General features: G+C 43.9%; 3 protein-coding genes across 11 annotated transcripts in view; all 3 read right to left on the bottom strand.

The window, feature by feature from the left end:
• Camta (Calmodulin-binding transcription activator) overlaps positions 1-18033 on the bottom strand; it is a 47037-nt gene extending 29004 nt beyond the window's left edge. For 4 of the 5 annotated variants that reach the window (XM_070672366.1, XM_070672363.1, XM_070672361.1 and 1 more), the window contains exons 1-3: positions 16861-18033; positions 10381-10797; positions 8854-9139 (exon numbers count right to left, since the gene is read on the bottom strand). In XM_070672366.1, coding sequence (XP_070528467.1) covers positions 8854-9139; positions 10381-10617 — 523 coding nt within the window. In that variant the 5' untranslated portion in view covers positions 10618-10797; positions 16861-18033. The remainder of the gene's footprint in view (positions 1-8853; positions 9140-10380; positions 10798-16860) is intronic. The other variant, XM_070672364.1, reaches the window with a different exon arrangement.
• Positions 18034-18172: 139 nt separating this feature from the next.
• Ap-2mu (adaptor protein complex 2, mu subunit) lies at positions 18173-21767 on the bottom strand. The gene is made up of 5 exons (XM_070672373.1): positions 21600-21767; positions 20605-20984; positions 20262-20512; positions 19935-20191; positions 18173-19866 (listed from the first exon to the last, which is right to left on the bottom strand). The coding sequence occupies exons 2-5, from the start codon at positions 20942-20944 to the stop codon at positions 19386-19388; spliced, it is 1329 nt and encodes a 442-aa protein (XP_070528474.1). The 5' UTR covers positions 20945-20984; positions 21600-21767; the 3' UTR covers positions 18173-19385.
• A 630-nt stretch (positions 21768-22397) lies between these two features.
• LOC139111831 (F-box/LRR-repeat protein 20) overlaps positions 22398-27093 on the bottom strand; it is a 43940-nt gene continuing 39244 nt past the window's right edge. For all 5 annotated transcript variants that reach the window (XM_070672372.1, XM_070672368.1, XM_070672369.1 and 2 more), the window contains one exon: positions 22398-26861. In XM_070672372.1, the coding sequence (XP_070528473.1) occupies positions 26754-26861 (108 nt within the window). In that variant the 3' untranslated portion in view covers positions 22398-26753. The remainder of the gene's footprint in view (positions 26862-27093) is intronic.

Below are 27093 nucleotides of genomic sequence, written 5' to 3'. Positions count from 1 at the left end.
ATTGAAAAGCAGCGCCGCGGCCGAACCCGGGGAAATAGATTCGCGCAATTACCAAGATTCGTTAGCGGGCATTGGAAACGTCATCGTAAGCAGCAGGAGCCACAACGAGCAATCGAAATTGGCTCCGGCACTTCCGTACACGTCCTCAGAACCGCTAAGGGGGTGGGCAGGATGGCAGGACTAAACGATATTCCTCTCACAATCCACGAAACGCAGGCCAAGTCCTCCTCCGACTTTCGCACCTATACACATGAATCCGTGCACTCGCTGGTGCCACCGGGGGTCGTACGTTTTCAGCACGACTGGTACCTCAGGGTGTATACTATACGTGTACACATATATACTTTTATGTATACACGTACGTATATATAGAACACGTCGGATTCTCGCAGAAGGTTCGTGTCGAATTTTAATGGAAGTGCTGCCACCTTCTAGTGACCTCTGGAGCCAGTCATGCTGAGGGCATTCCTGCGAAGAGGCTCGCGGAAGAAAAAAGAAACATCCGGGGTGGCAACGAGGGGGTGGAAATCACTCAGGCGTCGAGCCCCTATCGCCAATCTGATTAATGGATAGATTCATGAGCCTGGGTATTTATATGGATTTAAGCGCGCCGGTATGGCGGGCACGTAACTTTAGAGCCTCGCTAAATTGGCAAGCACGACCTAAGAGTATGCGTGCATGTGCACTCGGTACTTTGGATGCAAATATTAACAAACGCTTCCCGTCAATTCTTACCGCGAACATAATCGCTCGGAAAATAAAAATCGATGATACCTACAAATAGCACCGTGTTCTTTTTTTTTTTTATTAATTTATTAATTTCTTTATGTAAGAATTTTTATTTAAGACACTCAATTAATCTGAAATGCCGCTGGGAGCAAAATAAATTATCCACAGCATCCATTTTGCGCTTGCTTAATTTTTACTTGTCCCGCTATTTCATCCGTGCAAAAAACAAGATCGGAAATGTTTCCGCACGAAGTTATTTCACGCTGATCGCTTGACGGCCGGGGTATTCGAAGTTTGAATTTCGATTACAGATTCGCTTCTGGTCCAAATAGTTTCCGATCGTGAACGCGAGCGCGGCTTCTGTCGCGTTAAGCTCGTAATTTATCCGCGGCCTGGTAATTTCGTGACGCCTGAAAATGAAACAAGCTCGCGCGGTGCCGGCTTTCCAGTACTCGCCGTAAGCTCGAGGTCAGCCCCGATTTCGCTTCCGCGAGTACCACGTCGAGATTCCGATGCACCATTGCAATCCAATCTACCCCGTGCGTTCTCGTCACCCGCGGCTTTGTTTCGTTCGCGGAGCCACGCGTTATCCACCCTCACGCAAACTTGATAATTTTTCCGATCGCGTTTTCGACAAATTGGAAAATCACGCCCGCCGTAGATATGATTATCGATGAAATTTGTTGAAAGTTCAACACACAATATTATCCGCGTCGCGGTAAAAACATGTTTATCTCACAAACGTGACCCCTCGCAGTGGTCCGACTGCCACTGTCCACGTCGCGCACTGTTAAATCGCCACTGCTGACGGTTTAACTGTTTACAAAGTAAACACGCATTAAGCTTACATGCATCATTCGCGATTACACACGTACCGCTGGCCGCGGACCACGTAAGCGGAAGTGGAACGCACGTGCGAGATGATTTCTAACTCCATCCGACATATGGTCAGAAATGATTACGATTGTGCTCCTTGGAGCCGATCCGCCAACTAATTTTTGGGTCCGTGCCGAGTTCACTCGCGCCTCGCCGCAGCTCCGGCCGTCGAAACGAAGCGTTACGTATAGCCCATTTTGTTTCGCTCTGATTTATGGGAAGCCCGCGATACAAAAACGCCCGCGGGTTTCGCAAACGGCAACGGGGACTGACGTTTCCACGGCAAAAACAACGGCACGGCCGAAGTAAAGCGACGATGTACATGGCGGAGCAATAATTCTCTATCATCTGTCATGATTTAGGCGGCAGGGGAAAAAAAGCATTCGTATAAAAATTGCGTCGGGGGACGTTATCAAATTTAGCTGCACATTTATGGGAAGCGTGTTCCCTTCACGTATAACTATACTTTAATAATTTTCAATCAAGTTAATAATTTTTATATGCTTTCTTTTTTTTTTTTTTTTATTAATTTATTTTTTTCTTTTTTTCTTGCAAATAAAAGCGTATAATTGTTTGGAGAGGCACGATTAAAAGTTCAATTCTCGCGAGGCGCCAAGGAATTTCCAGCGGTCTTTTTTATTATTTAAACTATCCAGATTATTTTTGTAATAAACCGAGTTACTGCTCCACGTGCGACCAACACGACAAACATTTAAGTAATGCAATTTGTCATTGCATATAGTCAAAAAATGCCGTTACCGCCGAAATCTCTCGTTCTCACGCGACGATACTTCACCTCGGAAACGTGACGTGTAACGTTATTGAACATCCGAGCCGCGAATGCGAATAAATCTGCCAGCAGTCTGTCGTTGATGCAGCAAACTTTTATTGCATGCAAAAACGAATTGTTTAATCTATATAAAACAATCGATTCCCTCCCCCCAGATTTTATGTTTTCATAATGCCTCCGTTATTATTCATATTTTAAACTCAAAAATAAAATTCATAAATAAACGTTTACGTAAAAATTTATGCCGTTTCGCAGCGCGGAATAAGAGTTATAAACCGCGGTGTCGTTTGTGCACCAGGCGGGAGTGCAAACAAATCAATAGCATGCAATTTGATTAATTGCGTATGCCAAGACGTAATCGCGACAATTAGCCCTATCATTTGTGTTAGCAAATAAGCTTCCCAACAATCTAGAATCTCCCCTTAAATGTTCTATAAGCCGATTCGCTATTTCGCTCTCTCTTTCTCCGAAGCCATTTCCTTCGTGGCCCCACATACCGCGCCTCTAAATAGCTCCAAAGTAACCGAAATAGTTTAGGAAACATACATATTCATGCGCACGCCGATCTTTTTGTTGCGAGGCTATGAACGCGCACGGTGCAACGAGAATGCCACGGCCGAAATTCTTCACGTCAGAGCTCCCATGCTCGTCCACAGAGGATTTGCATGACGTATAAACGAACGAAATAAATATCTTCCCGTTGACGTTTTTATCCCTCGGGATCGATTTTTCGTTAAATCGCTAATAAATCAATCTTCATTTATCAGCAGCGGGAACGGCGGTGAGGGCATATTCAAATGCGGCGTGCGCGAGGAATAAATTCAAAATAAATTAGAATGTCACGAGTACGATTGCCGGTTCGCGATCGCTGGAGATGGTATCGCGGCGTTGGGTTCGCGGTTGCGAAAGGCTACAGTGATCTCGTCACGTACGGTCTTAAAGGGTTTACCTTAATACCGGAGGCGTACACGCAACCCTTTATCGACGGCCCGAATGATCGTTACCATGCGACGAAGGTGGGGTTACGCATAACAATTAGTGGCGTGCGCCTTTTTGCTGCTAATTTATTCGCGTCTCTTATTATTTTTCGACACGCCTTCCATTCGCATTTGACTCGCGACTTCGGACGAACAACACCCGCGGCGCGAGAAAAGCCGCGGCACCCAGCTTAATGGCTGAACTATGATGAATTAGATGCGCAGGAACGAGTAAATGGGTCTCTCCGATCGCATGTCGCTAAATTCTGGAAACGACACTTCAGCTTAACGCGAACAATACGCTCGGCGTTCTAGTATATCGTCCGACACTGATAACGCTAGCTATTAATGAACTCCGGCCGGATAATAGAAACACGGCCGGTTAAGATTTTAATAATTACTGTAATTAATTCGTTGTCATAACCAATGCTCATAAAATATAAATTAATATTCTAAAAGTAAATTAATTCAACAAATGACTGTGATAAACACATTATAATTTTATGTCGCGTTATATAGTCGTGTATAAAATAATTTGCTTTAAATTTTTAATTTCTTTCGATATAATTATCGTCTAATAATTCTCTGAAATAATATAATTGTGAGGTACTCTCGTTGATTAACGATCGTTACAATTTTTATTCTAAAAAAAAGAAAAGAAAAAAAATCGAAATAAATCATAGAGCGTCATATATTTGATAATTGTCAAATTATTCTCACGTCACGGATTTCATTAATTTATCGCGCTGTCTATTCTCAGAAAGGACAAGTGAAGAAAAATATATATTCAAGCCCGAACTTAAACGTATAATTCTCTCATAGATTACATTATTTTTTACCCATGTCTCAATATCTATCTTCCCTCAGTTTTTTTGAAACAGTAGTAAGACGTACGGTTCATATGTTAACCCTCGGAACGGTCGCGGATGGCAGGGGTATTTTTGCAGGCTTTTTGTTGGGGTTGGCCGGAAAGGGTCGCGAAAGAATAGCGCAAGACGAGAAAGAGGAAAGGCCCGGATCACGAGGGGACAAAGAGTCGAAGGGGGAAAAGGAAGTCGCGTTAACGCGAGGCAGACGCCAGGGCGATCAATTACGTAACCCAATAAAGTGGGTCACGTGTCAAAGTGTGGAGCCATCCCCGAGGTGTCCAACTTTTTGGTAAAAGCTCGTAAATTACCAGTCAGCAAGCTAGTTCTGCTACCACCCCGCGTAGCTTTAAATAGAATGTCGGTGTTCGGAGGCTCGTGTCCAACCACCCGTTCGCAATTCCCGTTCATCGTTTCCTTCTTCAATCCTTGTCATCTCTCTTTATCTTCCACCCTCTCCCTCCCCCCCCCTCCCGCGTTCCCTTGACTTTTCCCCTCTTTGCGCGTCACGTAGGCAGTTCCTCATCCCGACGTTTTTTCGTGAGAAGAGACCGAAGCCGGACACGTAAGTTGCCAGTCGTTAGTCGTCGGCGATAGCTCGCCATCAATGTGGTAGCGGGCGCGATGGTAAGAGAAAGCGAGAGAAAGAAGCAAATGGATAGAGAAGGTTGTCGGTTTATGAGAGAGGATTGTAGAAGGGGGTGGAGAGCGAGAAAGAAAGAGGTAAAAGCGAAGGGAGAGACGAAGAGAGAGAGAACGTCACGACAGGAGAAGTAAGACAATCAATAAGATTGCCAGGTCCGAAGGAACTCAAGCCCGGATTCGCCGAATGAGTTCGGTACACTTCTTGCCAAGCCGCGGCAAGACTTTCGTTCTATGAGCCGAGCTTATCAGATTTCATCCTTGAACGAGAAACGTCGGATTAAAGTCTTGCGCAAGACACGGAGAGATCAAAAGTAGGCAACGACGAAAGGCGTCTGGATTAAGCCGGAAGCAAGCTTTTCTGCGTAGAAAGATCCGCTCTTTTCGCCAGGAGGTCGATACCGAGTCCAGTCACCAAATAGGTAATCGGATAGGTCGGGATAGAAACGGGATAGGCTAGAGCATGGACGTTAAGTCACGTGGATAAGAGAAGTTGCCGAAGCGAGAGGGTGGCGATGATAAGGGTGCACGAACGGGGGTTGGAATAGTTGGAGGCCGCACAATCGCCGCTCTGGTGGATATTGCCGGAACTAAAAATTACCCAAGTGTCGCCGGGGGTACTTTCCTGCCGGGGTGCACTTCTTTGGAAACTCGAATGAAGCGTTACGATGCCGGTGTCTCTCCCGAAGCGACGACGCGAGAGATTCCGGGAATGAAATTTTGCGTCGATAAGGAAGAACCACCCCCTTGCTCGAGGTGGTCATAAGGAAAGCGCAGCTAGAATGCTCGGAAAGTTTGCCCTTACGCCAGTTTGCGTTATTGTAATTACATTGTAATCCTACCGAATTTATGTCAACTATTATATCTTCTATTTTTTAATAATTTTATTGTCACCTATTTTTATCACTAAGTAATATAAATTTTGTAATTATTAAAAATAAAATCAATTCTTACTTTAACATCATTGATAAAAAGTTTTGCTATTTTTATAAAACACGTAATCCTGCAATTTTTTCGATGATAAAATAGCTGTTAATAATAAACGAGAGATATTCTATGGAAATAATAACGTTAATTTAATGGACGTGGGATTCGAATATTTTGCAGCTGCAAAGATGTTAATCATCATTTAAATGAACAAGAAAAAGGTGTTATGTGAACTGCGAAGGGTTAAGGTCTGCTCGCGATCGGAAAACCATACGTTCTGAGAGAAACTTTCTCGGCCTATGTGACACCAACGATAAATAGCAAGGTCGACAATAAATAAGAAGCACGGTAGAGAAGGTCTCGTGCGTCACAAACTTCGGGGTCGCGATACAGAAAACAAATGGTTACACATTCATCAAACGTCAGAATATTAGGGACCATCAAAAAATAATTTGCATTAATTTTCAGAAAAAAAAAAAACATAAAGGAACATGCTAGCACAAGTAGCTGCAATTATGCCGGCGACTAAAATAATTTATATATCTATTTTCAGATTATTTTTTCTAAGTGAATAAATTCCAACGAACTTTCATCCAGCTAAAGGAAGAAAAAAAAGCATCGCTATTTCATCGCTATTTCGAGAATACATTTTTAATCTGACCGGGCGACCGAATTTCTATCGAAATATTTATTTTTATAACGCCGAACGTGATTTGTATCGGACATTCGGGTAAATGGTTCGCCCACACTTTCAATTAAAATTCCGATCAAACTTTGTATTAACCGCGTTAAATGTAAAGTTGCAATAAGCGTTCGGGTTTTCTTTTTTCTTTTCCGACGCTGCGCAACCACAGCTAACTGCCCCCTGGCTGGAGCTGCCGTCGAGTTTCGCCACGTTGTTAAAACTCGGCGCTCGTAAAAAAAACTGTCATCTCGAAATTTGTGCGATGACGCGTTTTAGTGCTGGTCCACGTCTTGTACTTCCGCACATCAAACGGTAATATTTTCCACGGCGCTTCCTTTTCCCTTTTCACCCCGTCCTTTTTTCCGCGGCGCACATAACCCGTTCTTTCTATTTATATTCAGAATCGGATTCACGCACGAATGCCCATTATGGGGTTGCACGGAGAATAGAGAAACCGGCTGCGCCTGCATCGCCCGGTGGCTATGCATATGCCACGCGAATCGGTGTGCATGTGCATCTTTGCGTTGCGCATACAACCAATCCTGGAAATGAGTCGAAACCTCTTTCCACGGCGGAATAGACGGGCGCGGAAGGGTGCGGGCGAGGTCGGGCAAGGTTTCCAAAATGCAAATACCGGGGAAACACGGCGGAATTTGTACGCGAGAAAACTTGTACTCGCGGGAAAAGTGATGGGAAACCTTAATGGAAATCCCACGTTGGGAAGTTTACGATTGTACAAGCTATCTCCCACGCATCTCCGCGCGAGGGAGCGGCAAAAGTTTCGATATATAATATCCGCCCGGGAAGGTAAAAGCTAATTGGCGAAATTAGTAATTAAATTGCACGACAAAGCGAGACGCGTTCTCGCCGCGAAATTATTTCCCTTTCCGAAATTATATTTCTCGGATCGCATTCGCCACTGCCGTTCCTTTCACGTGCTCTTCGTAATGCAGATCGATAATTTCCACTTGAAGAGAGATCGCGCGATTCACGAAAAACGACGATAAGTAGGACGATTTAGGAATGAGAAGCTTCAGATCTCCTTCATAGAACGGGCCCCCGGCGCATATTGATCATTTCTGTTTTCGCAGCCCCTCAGAAATGAGAAAGGAGTAATCCCACTCGGCGAATTGTGGATATTCGCTCCCGGCGTTCGGCTTTCAACTACATTTTGTTTTTATTACCGAGCTATCGGCACACGCGGCGGCGTATCGTGCAAAAAGTATCGTATCGACATTGCGTATTATCGGGGATCAACGTGTAACAGTTGTATATGGACTATTATTTTCCGATGTACAACAACTAACTAAATTCATTTGCAGCTGCATGAAACAATTTAGCAAGGTATAAAAAGTGTAATAATTCGATTATGTGGAAAAATGTTGCAATATTGTGTAATACCGTTGTACCATTAACAGCGCACACGGATTTCCCACGTGTACGCAAGATACGTATCAATTTTCCGTATTTCAGACATCTAAATATTAAAAATCTGTAGTTTTAATAATACTAGGTAATAACAAAGCGCGGGCCATTTTATTAATACTTGATACGATATTCAGCGTATAGAACAGTTTGTACAGAAATACACAAACTGTAAAAGTCGCAGGACCGATAGTTGGTCGTTTTCTCAGCCACTCGGTGGTGCTAATCGCGTGGTTTACGGGCCCGGAAAGTCATTTCGTGCGAAACTCGGGCCGCAGTTTGTGTGCAGTTTCCGTCTCCATCGTGACGAGTGGAAACTTCGGTCAGGCTTCTCTCGGCGTTCCGGTGCCACCCCCGGCGTTCGTGGCGCGGCGGTGTAACCGTTCGCTTTAAAACACCGTGGTTTGTTTTAAAACTTCATTGCGATTTTCTTCGAGTCTCTACGCGGGGACTAATTCACCGTCCGCTCCTCCGTTTAGCTCTCTTCGTGCGAGAGCGCCATAATTTTCGAGAACTACTTAAAGCTGCCTCGGACAGGCGAGCCCGAAAACTTTTCCCGAACTGCGCAACAATCACGAAGAACTCCCGCGACATTGATGCTGATATGCAATAAGGAACTCGTGCCTCCGTTTAAGGCAATTAAAATTAAAAAGAAATTTTTTTTCTTTCCCCCTCGTCTTCTTTGACGTAGGCAATTTTATCTTTACGTCAAAGGACAGCTCGTTTAACCGTCTAATATTTCGTCGCGAATGTCAGTGACGGGGAACCGACGTTGTCGGTGGTCCTCGTGCCGATAATATTAATCTAGCCTCGACATTCGTCATACCGAAGATACGGGCGCGTATCGTACGTCTAAACCAGATGCGCGGTAAATAATTTACGAGGCGATCGCTCGAGTTGTCAAAGGTGTAGATAAGTAATGGCGGAAGTACTCACGGGAGATGGAATCCGCGCCATCGAGCTTCCTGTCGCAGGCGACGTTCTCGTGAGCGGCCTCCTTGCTCGCCCTTGGACGACATCCAACGGCAGAGTTCGTTTCATTGCTGTTGACTCCCTCCTGATTTTTGTGCTCGTTCCGTAGATGATCGTTCCTTTCATTCGGCTTGCAGGCACCAATTACAGTCTTCGACGGTGGCTTGCAGCCGATGCCACCCGGGTTCCCGTTAATGTTCGCGTTAACGTTGATGTTGCCGTTGCCGTTGGTCGATGCGTGATTGTCGGCCTAAACAGAGCACAAAGCGATCGTAAACTGCGGCCTTTCATCGATATAAAAAGGAAACATTAAGATAAGGATGTTCCGGTCAATAAACTTATTTGGAACAATTGCGTGTAGTATGAGAAAGGCTCGCGAGCGTAATGAAAAGACAAATATAAAACGCTCTTCTCGAAGATGCATTAACTTTGATAAGAAAAAGACCGAGGAAGTTATGTTAAAAGCGAATGAAAGAAGCGCGTTAGAATTTTAAACGTTAATCGATTTTTGCAAATAACTGTAAAATAAGAAAAAAAAAATTAAAAATAATGTAGAAATTGCGTAAAATCGCGACACCGAGTCGCGATAGAACGTCCTTCGCGACGAGCAGCGATCTATCCTCTTTAACCCTTTACATCGGAACGAGGCGAGGCTCGTGGTACCACCTGCCACCCATTCCCGGCTATAATTGAAGTTGTCTCGTTTCGTATTGTAAAGCTATATAGGCGGCGGAGAAGGTTTTTTTTCTCTCGCGCGGCACCGGCTGGAAAGGCAAGTCTTTTATTCTGTAAGTACTTCGTTGCGAGACTAACTGGGATCTCTCTCGAAGACATCTGTTGTACACCAACGGAGAAAACGAGACAGCCCGTCCCGCGCTTTCTTCCCCCGCGTTTCCAGCGATCATTTGACCTTTTACCGCCGACACGTTTTTCGCAGGAACTTTCCTAATACGACTTTCATGTTGAATGTGGTAGTTAAATCGAAGTAGCATCGACAGACAATTCACCAAATAACAGTCTCTCACGAATGAGAATTAATTGCCCGATTTAAAGTCCCGTATTGGATTTCAACGTTATACATATTTCGGAAGCAGACTCGTCTCGTACTCGATGCAAATTTTTTAAAGCGATATTTCTCGCGGGGAAAACGCGCGACCGAAGGTTCATTCAACGACAACTACTTGCTGAACCAAAATTCTTAGACGCAATCTCGGTAACGGTCCATTCAAAGATCGAATTAATCTCTGTAATTCTATGCCGCAAGCTGTTATCCCGAGAGCGTTGACTCGCGAAAGTAAAACGGACCCCGGCATAACGGATTCAATTTCCAGCTTGGTTAGTAACCGGAATCTATGTTGTAACAGACTCGTAAAGTAAACATGGGCAAGGGTCCCTGAACAAGATAAACCACCCCCTTCCGGCCCTTCGCAGCGGCACTATAACTCGCGGTTCGTCGATTAAGCATGTGTAAAGGTCGAGCGTCGTTCTCACCGAGCTGGTCATGCAGGTGGACGAGGTAGATGAGCGCACCACGACTATCCTGTTCTGGTTGTGATCGCTGGAGGCGATCGTGGAGACGGCGGCGTGATTGACCAAGGCGTGGGCATCGTTCGTGCCCGTCGGGCTGGAATTGACGTTCCCGGTGGCGGCGACGCCGCCGCCACCTAGAGAGGTCTGTCTAATGACCAGGACGCTGCCCGCCGGCTCCAGCACGACTACCTGCCTCATCCTCGTCGCGCTGCTTCCTGCCGGTCCGTCCTCGCCGAATGCGAGAGAGCGCGCGCTCTCTTCCTCGTCTGCTCCCGTCGGTGACAGCGACGACGGCAACGACGTTAAGCGTGTCGTTCTCCAGCACGACACGTTCCTCGGCTTTTAAACCTCCCGCTCGTCCGCTGCCGCCTGCTCCTCCTGCGCGCACAAACACATCCGCGACGATATTAAAGCTGTCGTTTTAGGGGATGATCGCATCCCGCTCGCGCCCACGACGCGCCACCACCCCGGATTTACACGCCCGCTTTCGCTCGCAGCCCCCGTGCGAGCCCGACCGTACCGGCGTGGCTTCTTCCGGAAGGCGAATCGATAGGATTATTTCTGCAACGAGCGGCCCAACTCTCTTTGCCTCTCTTTCAATAAGGCGAGTCTCACGGCAGACCACCTCCGTGTCAAAGTAACGGACGTGTACGCGGTTTCAACTAAGGGTCCAGAAGCCGACGGCTTTTAGATAATGGCCCGATGCACATTCAATGCTCTAATGTGCCTCGCTTTTTCACCGAGCTTTCGTACTTGTAGTGGAAGATCGATCGATTTTATCTAAGAAATTTAATTCAGAGACTCCATCATCGTTGGATGACTTTGCTCGAGAAGAAAAATTAATTTACGTTAAATCGCCGCGTAAAAGAAAGAGAAAAAAAATTGTTAAAAAAATATTATTAATAACCCACGGGGGAAAAAAAAAAAGATGTATCCTGCACTTGAAAGAGTACTGCACATTTTATTTCTTTCGGAAAACGTAAAAAAAAAAGCGTTGTCGCGCGGCGAAGATCTAAAATTATTTTTAGGTACGTTCATAATACGGGATAGGTGAGATATATCTTGCGTTGACCTCGGTTTTATTGCAATCTAAAGATCTGGTCACCTTGGTTTAAAGTCCAATACGATTTTCTCATTTTCTCAGTTCGCCCGAGCGAAGGAATTTGTTTTCGAGATCCCCGGGTTCGTAGCAACAGGAGATCTTGAAGGAATCGCGGCTTAAAATTGGATGGGTTTTGTTCGGAACCATTTGAGACCGTGTCATGATACGCCGTGAAATAAAAAGCGAGAGAGAGAAATTTTGTTGAGCTACAAACCACTAGGGAGACAATATCTTTTTAGCGCGTATATGTAAAATTTATTTTTCAAATTTCTTCCACTTAAGAAATATATCCTACTAATATCTAATTTTCAAACTTTCAAAATTTAATTATAATTACTTAAAAATGTATTCCTGAGACATTAGACAAGGGGTGATGAAGATTTTTAATTGCGATACTGCAAAGAATTAATCTTTTGAAACGTTTAAATGCGATATGCATTTTTAATTCTTATTTGCTTAAGAGACACAAACATTATTCAAATACCTGAGCAGGTTATTGTTGAATTAATCATCTCATTAAAGGGAGAGAATTTAAAAAATGAGATATACTTTGCATTTAATTTATGTAAATTCAATTCATGAGTCCGAGGTAAAAAGAAAAAAAAAGAAAGATAAAATTATGAAAAAATCATCTAGAAAACTTCTAGATTTATTCAAGCACACGTGGCTTTCCACGTGAAACAGCAACATTGTTCATCTCTGTGAACTTCGAGAGATTACTTAGGTTGGCATGCACAGTCATAAACGCATTTCTTGGCCGTCACTATCCAAATCTACTCGACAGACAGAGGCTCATCGTTGCCAATTTTCGTGTGTAACAATTCTAACAATGTCAAAAGTAAAAAAGAAAAGTAAAAAAATTTCGCAAGTATGCCCCGACGAGAAATAACAGAGAGCGAAACGAGCTTCCTCAATTTCATCTTTACAGTTCGAGATTTACGTCGCAGAATTTACAAATGATTATTATAGCGACAAGCAACTTTTACTTGATCTAATAAAAACAAAATTAACGAAAATAAAACTCTTTTCCACTCCGCTTTCGACGGGGACGTGGAAAATTAAAAATACCCGAAATAATGAAAAATTATCGACGAGAGAGAATTACGATAGAACGCGATAAATTGGACGTCATTCGCTTTATTTCGAACCCCGGCAAAAATAGTAGCCCCATGCGGTGCACCTTGACGCCGATATAATCCGCTAAGCGTCCCGATGACGCGCAGGTCGTCACGTACGTTCCGCGATAAGTGCGCGCCGTGTATTTTAGTAAGAATTAATGTCATTCGCTTGGAGTGCCTTCAACGGGTATTAAATATACAGGGTGAATGTTAAAGGCGAGTAAATATCGCGGTCATTCATGTATGGAGCCGTATCGAGCGCGCGCGTAGCGGATATCTGCCGGTACAACGGCACGTGCGGTAATAATAGAACCGTCGCGTCGCCGGTGCATTCACACGCGGAGGATGTCCGCCCCTTACTACCCTACAGCACGTTGGGTACTCAACTTACCGTCTAGACTCGCGTATCTGTTCCGATTGCCGTAAGATTAGATCTCGAGTTTCAATCGACCGATTCTCCGTCGCGAGCGAATCTGATGAATTAACGCCGAGATCTCGGATTGCGAGTTGCTCGCAGCCCGACGCAATCGCGGATTCTAAGGATTTAAAAAGATGCATTATCGAAAAAAGATGTTGACATCTGGCCAGCAGGCCTCGCGTTTCTAAGCTCGCAAGGTGGAGGACGCGCGGGCGGTGGGCGGTGAGAACCGGTTTGCCCGGCGAATTCGGCAGTCGAGCGAGCGTAGCGTAAGATCAGCTTCACAACAGTAAACAAGTGCGCGGCGAAAAAAAAGATATCTATTTAGATAACATGGTCCGCGCTAGATAGTGACAAGACGACCGATACTAGGAAGGTTTTGTTTTTTTTTTATATCTGCATAAACGTTCTTGGGTTTCATTTTTAGGGTGTCTAGCAAGAAAAAAGGACAACAGTTGCATAATGCAATTTGAAGTGACGCTGTAACATTTTCCTGCGTAATTACTAAATGACATTTCAAGCGGTGTGAGTTATTGTTACATAAAATGTTTGCGAAATCAAGAAGTTTTTCTTTTGCAGAGCGGGCTATTTGTCCCCGCGTACGAGCAAAATTAAATGCATCTGTTAATGCACACTGCGGATTACACTTGTCACTCGTAATCCTTAGCCGTGCCGTGTACCATCACGAATAATCCCGGGACTTATGACTTGCGGGCCACGCTTTTCAAGTTAAATTAACACTAAAGATGATTAAAGCATCGCGCGGGAAGAAAAATGACAGCGTATAAAAACTGGGTATAAAAAAAAAAAAAGAAAGAAAAAGAGTAAAAGAAGAGAAAAGATTTCATGTTGAAAAAGAACGTCGCGTTTGTTGCATGAAAAGCAGACTCGCTTCCTGGCTTGATTAAATTCATCTATACCACAAAAGAGCTTTGCAGAAATAATTTTCTCCCCGCTAATGCTCTGCCGCGGAATAAAATGTAACATGTCGAGAGTGACGTGAATGAGAAAGAGCAATGAATAAAATCTAACGGTGTCAATAGCGCCGTGTAAATAAAGGGAATATTAAATGCGATATATATTTCTCCCATCTCGCGCTCTCGGGCAGAATTCTTTTTAGATCGCACCGTGCACCGTCAGCTTCGTTCCGATATCGTTAACCAGAAAATCGCATGACTACGCGCTTAAAACGATCGATCTCCGGGCATTCATACGTAGCGCACGTCTTCCGAAAGCGAGACCGTCTCGCTACAGAGATCGTCGTTTGACGTTTATGAAGCATGGTATTAAAGAACGCGTGTGACTAACGAGATAAAAAAAAAAAAAAAAAAAAAAAAGAGAGAGAGAGAGAGAGAAAAACCTAACGGGATCGATTGAGAAAATTTTCGATCGAATTTCAAGCGCCATTTCGCGGTGAATTTTTCCCCCATTAATCATCCAGAGAGATTTTCATTCGCTTATGATAAATCCCTCCTTGCCAATCCATTAAGAAATTTCACGCCATAAACTTTTCATGCTACGCGGGATAACGGAAAATAGAGAAAGTCGAGGGAGCGTTATAATAAAATAATTTTCTAATGGCGGAGCCCCTCCCCTCCCCCGCGCGCTTCGTCTTCTTTTCAGAATTTTAATGATTACTCAATGCGTGCGCGAGCGTTTCTTTTTACCGCGGTTACGTAATAACTGGTTAAATACGTGCTTATTGTAGAAACCCCGTTTCATTCGTAACTGCACCTTTATTCAACGCCGCTTTTGTTATCGTCTCACGCCGCTGCAAAATATTTAAATATCGGGTATAGATAGCGTAATCGATAGCCGACACCGCCTGCGACTTATTATTACATTCGAGAGTGAGCGCCAGTTTCCAAACAATTAGTTCGGAGTCTGAGATTCTAAAGTGATGTTTCTATGCGCGTTCCCGGCTGCGACGGCCGCCGCTATAGTCTTCGAATGCCGTGAGAATCCCAAGAAACGCGGGAAAACGCGTGCCGCGTCACTCCTGATAACAGCTGATTACGACAAACTTATCAAGATAATGAGTCCGAATTCGGAATGCGATAACATTTACGTCGATATTGTGTCGCGTATATTTTGTTGAACCGCGTTTACCCACGTTCGAAAAAAAAAAAACGACAGATTCCTACGTAATTCTTACGCCCGGCGAGAAGCTCGTCGCGTGAAAATTAAAATGTTAAATGGATCTCTCGGCTTCCAGCCTGCGTCCTCCGCATCGATCCGAGGGTCGTCTTCGCGTCGCAAGAAAACTCGAGAAAAGAGCTCCTGCTTCAATAAGTTAAGGCAGTAAGACCGAGGGATTAACCTTGTGTTCTGAAAATATTATCCTTCACGAGGGTCTTTCAGCCCTTAAGGGACGTATCTACAACATTTGCTGCTAGAGGAGATTACGTCGCGTTCGCGTTAACACGCTCGTGACGTTTGCATTATGAAAGGCGAGGACGGAGATTTCTTAGATCGGGGAAATTAATCATTTCGAAATTGCGCGTCGATTTTCAGCGCGGGAAATTAGCGGAAAGGGGAATTAAAACGTAAATCATTAATTAAATCCAGATTACCGAGAGATCTCCCATTTACATATTCGCAATCAAGATATTTAAGGGCCGAGTGATTTAAACTTTATTTAATTACCAGCGTAAATGAATTTGAATGGAAAGCGCACATTCTGTACATTTGATACATTTAAAAACACTATGCGATGTGTAATTTCGCGAAAAAAAACCAAATTCGTGTATAGATGTTTAAAAAAAAAAAAAAATTATTTTTCCACATCGCGACGGAAGCAATTTCAACGTAATTTTACTAAATTGATCTAGGACAACAAAAACGCGTCAATTTACGTAATGTTCATTTTTCACGTAACCGCTGCCTCAAAAACTAAATTTATTACACGAGCGATAAGATATCGAATTTACACGTGAAGCTCTTTTTAAAGCGCAGGCATGACTTCGACTTTTTCTTAACAAAAATTATCTTTCAGAAGAAAGAAAAAAAAAGAGAAAAAAAACAGCACGCGTACGCTTGTCCCTGAGAGATAAGTAAAGTTTTATTTATCGCAATAACGTAAAATTGGCTGAATGTTATTGTTCCGTCCGATCGACAGCGACAACTCGCGCGTAACGCGATTTGCAATTTCGCTTACAGCTCGAATCGGAGAACGAGCACGGTTAAAATCAATCCGCGTCGAATAATCTTTAAATAGAAGTTCCTGTTTAATGCCCGTGCAAAAAAAAAAAAACTCTTTTGGCTTTCCGTTTGGGTGCCCCTGTGCTTTTAATTCAAAGCTCCGGGAACGCTCGGCAACGTGACGCGAGGCGGAGTCCGCGCTGGAAACGGTGTCGCAATAAGTTCCCGATTAATATACCTCGATTGTTCCCTCGGATCGATCTCGGCTGAAATCTGGCACGCGGTGATTTTCGCGCACCACGTTCCCGCCAAAAGTGCACGCTGCCGAGGGACGTGCCCGTCGATGACCGCCACTTGGACGTATTCTGGACGGCACGTGCCCGCGAGCGAACATATACAGAGCGCGGGGAGAATTCTTCCCTCGCGCGGGTGGCCGCGCGGCCCGCGCTAAAAATAAAGCGGCGAGGCATAAAGCCGCCACGCGGGCGAAGCGACGGCGACGTCGCGACGTAGGCGCGGACACGATTTCCCAGTCGTTTTGCCCCCGCGGCCCTCTTCGCCCCGGGGCGAGGCGATCGACGGGGATGCACCGGGTCGTCCGGGAACGAGCGAACATAGAAAAGAAATTAAATGGGAGCGACGTGACGTCGTTGTATACTCACGGGGTCCGTGCTCCGAACGAGAACAGAAGGCCCGATGAGGGTAATCATTTTCGGCACGCCGCGGCTTCCTGGTGCACGGCGTCGGGGCGTCTCTTCCAACGGTGGCTGGTTCACCAGCGGCGACGACGGCACCCTCCTCCGCGCGACGATACCGCGACGCTCATGATCGACGACGGCGGCGCCTGGTCCTCGGCGTGGTGGCGGCGGCCTCGTCCCCGATTGCGCTTCCTCGTGGCACCGTCTGTCGGCTCGCGTGCGTACGTTGCTTTGCGCTGCGCTGCGTTGCGTGACACTCTCACGCAGGAAGTCGCGCGATCACGCGTGCCCGCGGCGGCCGCGGTCGATCCTCGGAATCCATGACAGGTATACGTGAGACACGTATACGTTGTACGCGCACAGAGCGGAGCGGAGCGAGGCGGATCGTGGACCGCATGCGCCGCTCCGAGGCAAGAGTCATCGCGCTCTGTGCCGTCGCGCCAAGGGCGGACGTAGACGAGAAAACTCGACGGAAATTCAAAGCGTTTCCCGCCGCCGCGCCGCGCCGCGCCGCGCGCGTCGACTTTCCTTCGTTGGGAAACGCGGCAGCGGTATCACGAAATCTCACCGGCCACGATATCCCGATCAACTCGCGAACCTTCGCCTCAACCTCAACGACAACCGCGCGTATGCGAGGAACCGATTTATTGAATCGCGCGTAGTCAAAAATACCGCACTGCCTGATCAGATTCAGTAATTATCTCGATTGAGGGCTCACCTTCAACTTTCGGAGTGTACAGCGTAGGTTCTGTTTCACCTTTTAATGGCTTATTTTCTTACGACTCGCGAAACCTCCTTCGTACTAAATCGGCCATCTTGGGCTCTTCAAACGCATCTCGGCTGAAAATATTCGATATACTGCACCGGTGAAGAATCGCATTTCGCCGTTCGATATCTCGATGAGAACGATGACGTGCACTTCAAATCTTTTAATTATCTTTTTAATTTTTTTTCTTCGACGTAAGAATTACGTTGCATCTCGTCGATCATTGTAAAAATGCTTCTGAAAAAATTAAAAAAAAATACAATCGCGAATAAGCATCGTATCAACTAAAAAATATGCAATTAACGTTTTATTTATTATTGTGTGATATTTCAAAATAGAACTCACTTCTTTTTTTTTTTTCTTTTTTTTACTCAAAGTCCTCGATGTAATTCATGAATGTAATTTGCTGCTTCGAATATAAATTACGTTGATTCAACACGCAAGTCGCCAAATAAATTCCATTCACCTCCAGGACACTAAATCGTAAAAAAAGCGGGACAATTATGATAATTTATTGTACACATATATGTTTTATTACGCACTCGAGCGTTCCTTTAGAGAGACAATACCAATTACGCTCGTATAATCGATCGAACGATCCTTCTTTCTACTTTTATTCTCATATGCACGGATAACAGATTAATAGCATTCTACATTTCATTGAGCGCATTGCAAGTCGGCACCAAATGCGTCCGTATCGCACAGGTTTGTTCGGTTTCGCTCAAATTCGGGGTACCAAAAAGGCCGTAACTCCATTTATCATTACACGAAAAATGAGCAATAAACGTTTGCGAGTATATATATTAATACAGAAATTTATGTGCTTCGAAAAATAATAAAAAAAAAAAGGACACTCATTACGTATAGTAATTCTACAAATATACTTCTAGAATATAGATTATTCTAATGGCTTCTTTAATTCCAAAGCCAAATCAAGGTGTTTTAATTACTTAACTTGGAATTATAATACTAAATACTTGTAATGATTAATGTTTTAGCATAAGAACAAAGCAAAAAAAAAATAATAATAAAAATCTCATTAGATGACTCGAGTAAATGTGTATAAACATGATCGTACTTAATTATCTTCGGTGATAATTTAAAACATTAACAAAACCTGATTATATCCTCCTACTTTGCAGTGCAATATCGCAGCTGAGGGTCAAGACAAAAAAAAATGGACGACGTGAAAAATTGGCACAAAAGAAATAATCTTCCTAATAGAAATTATTATGAAATTCTGTATAGTGTACACCGAAAAACAGATATGACGTTTTCTGCGGCAACAGTGGCTAGCATACGTAACCTTATGCGACGGAGGCAGAGAATAAGAGAACGAGAGAAAATCGGTCATCGGCAATCCGGCCGGCGCGGTACATACATGCAGCACATGTGAAACTCGACGTACACGACTCTAAAGTCACGTTCGCTAGCTGTCGTCGGCGCAGCAAACGTCATATCTGCATTCCAGCGTACAAGAAAATTTTTTTGTAGTTATACAGAATTTTTGTGCTGACAATGGAATTATTCGTTCAATACGTTATCCATCGTTACGTATCGTACACGATTCGGAATGAACCATCCGAACAATTTCAGATCGTTGCTTCAATTATGCGCTGCAATGAAATAATAACGAAATATAGCCAATATCGATATTCGTAACTTCCGTATCGAGATTACTTCTTTACAATTATTTACGCCTCCACATTGAGACGCGGAATCATTAACATCGTGTCTCATACAGGCCACTGCGACCTATGTAACGAACCCATTTGATCACGTCGTGATCGGAGTAATTCAATTTGGACTCGAAAACTTTCAGATAGCGCACTTTGAAACCGGAAGGCGCAAACGGCACTTCAAAATTCATCGATATCGGTGGTCTCGTCCATTTCTTCTTCGTGTCCGTCTCCAGAAGATCGATCTCGGCGGACAGCTGTGTCTCCTTCATGCCGGCCATGCGCTTGATTTTCCATACAATCGCATTCTCCGATGCTTTATATTTTGCCTTACCCTTCAAACATATCAGCTGCACGCCGGCGGTGTTCAATGGTGTTGGTACGCGCACCTCTATTTTCTGCCCCAGTAACGAGGGCTTGAAGTTTGATTTCAGAACTGCTTTAACTTCCATTTTCGTTCGACCCACCTCACGCACTAACGGTATCACGCGAAAAGGTAACGATATATCCTTCGTGGTACGATATCTGTAAAGTAAGAATATTTTATACATATCTTATAAAGTCCTACGATTATTATCGCAATAATATCTCACCTCATCAGCTCAAATTCACCATCCGGCGGTATAAAACTAATGGAATGTTCGGTCTCAAATTTGCTAAGCTTAACGCATTGATGAAATTGGCAGTCATCAATAACGACAACCGGTTTACCGGATCTAGCGCCAGTAGGATCGTCACTGCCGCCTCCTAATCCGCCGCCTCCTTTCATGCCCTTAGCTTCCATAACGATCTTATCATTAATCCCGAACTTGCATTCCGGCATACCGGATAAATAAGATTTCATTACCACCTAAAAAAAAATATTTTTTAACTACAAAGCTATTAAAATTCTAAAAAATTAATTATTTTAGAAAACATACCTTTCCAGCAACATGTGCACTAAGAACCTGACCCTGAGGACTCATTAATAGATTCACATATTCAAGTACGTCTAAGAAAAGCTCGTTACGTCTATACTTGATACCCTCTCGCCTCCATCCGATTTGACCGGTAACCTGCGATGTTATTTGAGCTTGTTCTTCCTTGGTCGCTGATTTCACACCTTGTTGAGTGATAAATGTCTTCAACACTCCTGTATCACAGTTCTGTGGATATCCAAAGTCAAGTATCTCTGTAAAGTAAAAAATAATTTTTTAAAAATAGTAAAAATTTAAGGAAAAAAACCATCAGTCATTAAAATGTTGATTAAACTTTAATACCGACCATCAAGCAGCTCATAAATGAGCACAAAGTTGTTCTTGATGTTTTCTTCTGAAATCTTGCCGAAATATGATTGCATAACGTCGATGATCTTCAGCAGCAGTTCGAATACCATAGCTGCGTTAACATTCTGTTTGGTGACAGCGGCCAACCAGATGTTGGCACGCTTTATATGAAAAAATGATGTTCTGGCAATGTTGGTTACAGGCGAACGTACTTGCTGCCGCGCGTGGATGACGTTAACGCGAAACGCGTCCACTGCATTGCGACCAATATCATCTCGGTACACTCGGGAGATGAGCACCTCACCCTTGTGATTATAAACAAACAGACCCCCTATCATCTTGACAGAGGGCAGTTATACTTGTAGAATCAAAATCAATCTGCAAAAAAAATTATTACAATTAGTACATTGAATTCCAGTGTAACAAATTTTATAGTATTTAAATATAAGAGCATCAGGAATAAGTAAATTATAAAGACTCAAAATTTTAGTCTCAAAGAAAAGTAATAAAATATTTAACATTGAATTATTGGCAATATTCAAATAAGCTTACTAAACTAAGCAATCTTAAATTAAAATTTCAAGAAGTTAAATTTGAAGATTTTAAACTTCTGCCCGTTCCAGAAACAACTCTACACTGTGGCCACGTATCAAATAAAGCGATAAACAATAATCTGGCATTTTCGCCCGGTGATAAGAAACTCGCCCCGACGTTGCGAACCAAGCGGTTCGTAATTATTATATAAATAATTACATAGATATAGCGCCAGACAAGACATTCACGGCACGGAGTGCTCGCACGACGAAAGGGGAGAGAAACTTGTCGCCGTGCGTTTCGTCGACGTCAAATTAAACGCCCCGTTCGTTAAGTGACACTTGGCACCGTCCGTCCGTCCAGTATGTCTTGCAAACGGTTAGTATTATCGATCGAATGCGAACCCCCTCGTAACCCTTCGCGTTGCTACCCTGAATGAATCCCGAGTTCTTTACTTACGCATGACTTTTCCCCGGAAGGGTGGCTCGCCGATACCTCCGCCGCTCTGTAATTTAGATCCGTTAAACGCGACCAAACCTTCAACCGCTGGTTCCCAGATCGACGGATAGCTGACGGAAGCAACACCCACTTTCCAATATCGCCAACTAGAGGAACGCCACGAGCGACGTGGACGGCAGAAGTGATGAACGCGGGTAGAGGTGCCACCTGGGGACGTACGTCGAACATTGTCGATAAAATGCATCGGAGACTCTTCACACAGGAAACTCACCTGATAAATCATATAAAAATTTGTAATAAATAAAAAGAAAATATACATATGTATATAAAATTATCAAATAAAACATTCACAATTCAGTAAAACTTCGGGAGATATCACAAGATCTATTAGTTACAAAAAATGAGCAATAACTATTTTTAAAAAATGTGAGACAGTCATTTTGATCTCCTCAACAATACAAAATAACAGCCACCGGGCCTTTGTCTCGAATATATTTTATTATACATACATTAATGAAAATATATACATGGTAGACTGCAGCTTCTCGAAGCGGCGAAGTGTCAATATATTTAGCTACAGTATTCGTACGCGAATCTGTTTTATTTTATTTCCTTTCTTTCTTTTTTTTTTTTTTTTTTATATTTCTTTTTTTTATTTACTTTTTCCCCCTTTTCTTTTCTTTTCGACGGTTCTCTCGATAGTCGAGATTGTCGAAGTTGTCGGGAGGCACGTGTAGGCCGACACGTGTAGACCATGGATGCTGTTCTTGTTGTTGTAGGTTGTTGTACGCGAGAATCTGTCTTTTGGAGTTCTCATTTATTTCTTAAAATAAACGGCTGATTGATAACCGGCCGATCCGTTTCGAATCGTCCCCGGTGTGTGGCGATTAGTTACAAGACTGACCCCGCGATCAATCCGTCGATACACGCAGCGGATACCGGGATACTTTCGCTGACTTCAATAATAATCTCCGACTTTCTCGCTCGCTCACACGCACCCTCTCAGCCCTTTCACTCTTCGCTCGCACTCTCTAGTTTCCTCCCCCCCACCTCCCACCGCTCTTTTCAGCCTATTCACAGCCTTCCTAATCAGACCTAATCAACGTTTTCTCTCTCTTGCACAGCCAAACACTTGCACGATCACTCAGCGGCATCAACACTTCGATCTCTTATCATCTTAATTAACCCGTTACAACACGATTTCAACGGTGACAACTGCGGATTATTACAATTGATTAAACTGTAAGTGGCGATCATCAAAAGTATATGACGGTATCTGGTTTCCCTCCCTTTCTCTCGATGTTAGATAATTCTGATCCAATAAGAGTCTGAAGATCGTCCGAGAGTGAGAACCCGCACGTTCAAAGTCCCACGAGCCAAAAGGGATTTCTGACAAGGCTCTCGCCGTCCCTCGCGGATTAACGCAACGCGATTAGCGACGGACGATATCCCGGTTGACGGCGCGCTCGCGACGATTAACGCGATAGACGTCTTCTCCGATAACCGACGCGTCGTCGGGTCCGCTGGACCGCGCCTGGATGCTGCGATCTACACTTTGGTTCAGCCAAAACATTACTCTACGTTAACATTGCAATCTAAGCCGCGCGCAGAAGAGCTCGCGCTCAATACGATTACACGGATTGGCTTCGTAACATTTTTCAGGCACTGCGATTGACTTTGTATTTTGAGTTTAGCTCGCGCATCGGGCGGCGGTCGATCGTGGCCGTCGGCTGCCGGCGGAATCCTTTCCGTTTCTCGCACAATCATGCGTCTCATTCCGAGCGAAACGCCGATGCGAGAATCTAGAAACGATTCCGCCCTTCCCTTCACAGGGAATCGGTCGAGTAGCCACGAGATGCAGTCGAGTCAATTAGAACAGAAAGCGAACAACTCGATGAAATCAACAATGGATCCTTGCTAGGCATGAATAGGCGCATCTTTCTCTCAAAGTAATTTTAAAATATTTAAAATAAAAACTAGTCTAAGGTTTCTTCTTCGAAGTGGCGTAAAACCTACCGAGAGAAAAATTCACATTGCTCCTAATAAGTTCTGTTCTATTTTTTCCTCAAGCATGTGATCGTACGCACTCTTTCTGTTCTGATTGATTCAATCTCGGAGGAACTCGGGAGAACGACGCAAACGCTCGTATCGAGATTCGCAAGGGATCGGAGAGCCTTGGACGAGTGCGGACAACGCGCGTGTTCAGCGTTTACATGTGTACATTGTCTCGTGTATATCCTGCATCTTCGCGGTTACGTTATGCGCGCGTATAATCGTACATCGCTTATAATTATCCTGACTCCGTACGACACGTTTACAATGATCACGTTATTCCACTAGGGATGACATGCAGCGTATAAAACATATCTTATCTATATATTTATTTACTGTTGTATTATATAACTAGGTTGCCGCATCCGTTATTTCTGTTACACGCTATATACTTCAATTATATACGCGTTACGTTTCTTACACGCTACCAAAAGATTAACAATCGATACCTCATGTTCCTTTCGCTCTTCTCCTTTTCCTCCCCTTTTGCTTAGCGCGACGTGTCGCGACATTAATTGGGTTTACGATTTACGAATCAAAGACAGAGGAAGGAAAACGAGAGGCGCGCGTTTCACGCCTGACGGATATTGCACTTCGAAACTGGACCGTTTTGTTCATTTTTTTTTTTTTTTCTAAGTTTTGCGCGTTGGTCTTCGACCTGCCTTCAACGCGTTCAAAGTGTCTTCGGCTTCTTTAGTAAAAATCTGGCAAGGGTACGCTTCTAAAAATATAGCCAATGTAGGTGTATCTGTGTGTACGTGTGTATGTATGCGCGGGCATTTACGTGTATTTCGTGTGTCGCGTGTAATGTCTTTTCATATTCAAAATAAATTATATCGGTTCGAAATCCAAATCCGCCGTGGAGTCCCGTCGCGAGAACTCTCGGAGGAACTACGCTGTGGAATTTCTTTGTGTACAATCAAATGGAAAATCGTAATCCACAAGTACAGGGGTCACTCGTCCTCCCATGATCAGTTTTCTAGTTTTGGAGAACCACGTTCGACGGTTTCTTATCCCGTTTCGAATGTCGCCTCTTGCTTTCGCGGTGCTTAGCACGGCCGCGAAGGTCCCGCAACAAATCGGCTGCTTCATCGAACAATACCGTGATCCGAATATGAGGTGACGCCGATCTCGCGATCGGGGCTTTTACAATCACTGAGTTACAGATTAAAATGTCTTTTCTTTTTGTTCTTCACCATCGGAAACATTGTCACTGTGATCACAGCGTATCCAGAATTAATTGGCGTAGAATCGGAGATCGCCGATCCACTGCACCATTCTCTAGCGATACGTCCGTGGCTTCATGATACTGCCGCCGTTCCATATTTTTTTTTTTTTTTTTTTTTATTTAACCTAGGCTTAGAAAGTAAAAACGCCAGCGCTGTTCGCCGCCGGCACGAAGTTAATCGGTTTAACACATTAACGCTTTGATTCGTTTGTCAGTCTGTGCTCTCCTAGTCCATGACAAGTTTACAAAAAAAAAAAAAAAAAACAAAAAAACAATGTAATAAAACAGGGAAACGAACTAATAAAATTGATGTCCGGGCTGTCGAGGAGAAGTGGTGTTAACGTTTCACGGGTATTCAAGGATATCGATACACGGGCGTAAAATATCGTCTGCCCGCAAATCGATTAAAAATGCATCTTTCACGCGCGACCGCTGTGAACCGCGCCAGCGGCGATCAAGTCTTCAAAGACGGTACTCGGGCGCGTCCTCCTCCCTTTCTGATTTCGTCTCAAGTGTCCACGATCACAATACATCATAATTTCTGTCGTTAAAAGTTAAAAGTTGTGCGCCCTTTAATACGATAAAATCCGCAACACACGTTCTTCCTTGTAACTCTCTCACTTTCTCTCTCGCTCGCTCTCTTTTTCTGCCATTTTTCACTTTTCATTTTTCTTTTTTTTTAACAAAAGGAAAGAAATTCGTAGGTGTCGCTCGGTAATCACGTACGCGCGATACGTTAATACTTTTAAACAGACACCAAGAAGAAACACTTTCACCGAGCCGTATTTTGTCGGTGCGTTATACGTCTACGTTATACGATAAACGATAGTAATATCCTAAATATTATGACGAGATTCGATTTGTGGTCGCTATACCGTATTTTGTTTTTTTGTTTTTTTTTTTCCTTTTTTTTCTTCTTTTTTTTTCTCGTTTATCAATAGCATTATAGGCAGTGTTCGTTGAGAAACTGCTACGGTTATACACGTCGAGATGTGTATGTGAAATTCAACTTCTGGATACGATTGCACGCGTTGTTACGCTCGACTCCATTGCCACCTCTAAAACTACCGTTTTTTTCCACGCCCCGTCGGTGGTACGCGCGCGGGTGCTCATTAAGATATTTATAAGACATTTACGGGTATCTTAAAATAAGTATCTCGTGTTTATCGAGCAACGTAAATCGATAAACTTGCTCGTATGGCGCTAGGAAAATACGCGTCCGTATATGCTAATCAAAATAAGCTCGCTCGCTCTCGAATACGTTCGTTCCACGTGTGTCGAGTGGCTTATAAAACGCGTGAGCGCGAGTGCGCGTTGTGTCATTTCTCTCCGTGGACGAACGCTAAATGAAGATCATAGAAAACGATAATATCGCTAAGGAAACCTGAGAATTTCTTTCCTTTGCAGACTAACTTCCCGCACACAGTATAAACCGAAATTGGCGATGCACTTACTATCGAGATAACGGAGTACAAATAGAAATAATAAGAATAATAATAATAAGTGTAGTAGTAACAGCGGTAGTAGTAGTAATAATAGTTATAGTAATAGTAGCAGCAGAGCAGCAGCAGGAGCAGCGGTCATAGTGGTAATTGCAGTAGTAGCATCAGTGGCTGTGTTGATGATGGTGACGTACTTCACTCGTTGCGTGTGGAGCCTGAATCGATTGAACGATTTGCAATTGACAACGAGTCCCATTCTCACTTATCAATGTTTGCTTGGGCAACCAGAGCGTCTCCTCCGGTGGCCACGATAGAGAGAGAGGTCCCATAATCGCCGCAGGCAGCGACTACCGATAAAGGTCCACTATAATCCCGTGGGTATATATATCGGACGATTCCTTTTTACTTCGGAGTTAGGAGTTGAAGGCAAAATCACAGAATGACGCAGCACCGACAGTATCGTTGTCGCGAGGCTCCCGCGCTGGGTGGCGGGGTCGGTGGTGCGAAATACGCGTGCACCTTTAAGTTCGGTAGATGGGCCTAAAATAACACAGATAATTAATTTAATAATCAATATCCTTGAATTAAAAGCAAGAAAAACGTTAATTCTATGTATAATCGTACAATTGCGACTTACATTGTTTATCAGAACGAGGAAAAAAACACGTGTCTCAATTTATACTACGTGGTAATGATTTATGATAATATACCGTAAGTCGTAATCGCGAGTTTGCATATACGATTCATTGTTAAGCGGAAAAAGCGGTAGTAA

The sequence above is a fragment of the Cardiocondyla obscurior genome, linkage group LG25 (genome assembly GCF_019399895.1).
Source record: "Cardiocondyla obscurior isolate alpha-2009 linkage group LG25, Cobs3.1, whole genome shotgun sequence".
Lineage (NCBI taxonomy): Eukaryota > Metazoa > Arthropoda > Insecta > Hymenoptera > Formicidae > Cardiocondyla > Cardiocondyla obscurior.
The sequence above is the reverse complement of the archived record's forward strand: the minus strand, read 5'-3'. Positions and strand labels throughout refer to the sequence as shown.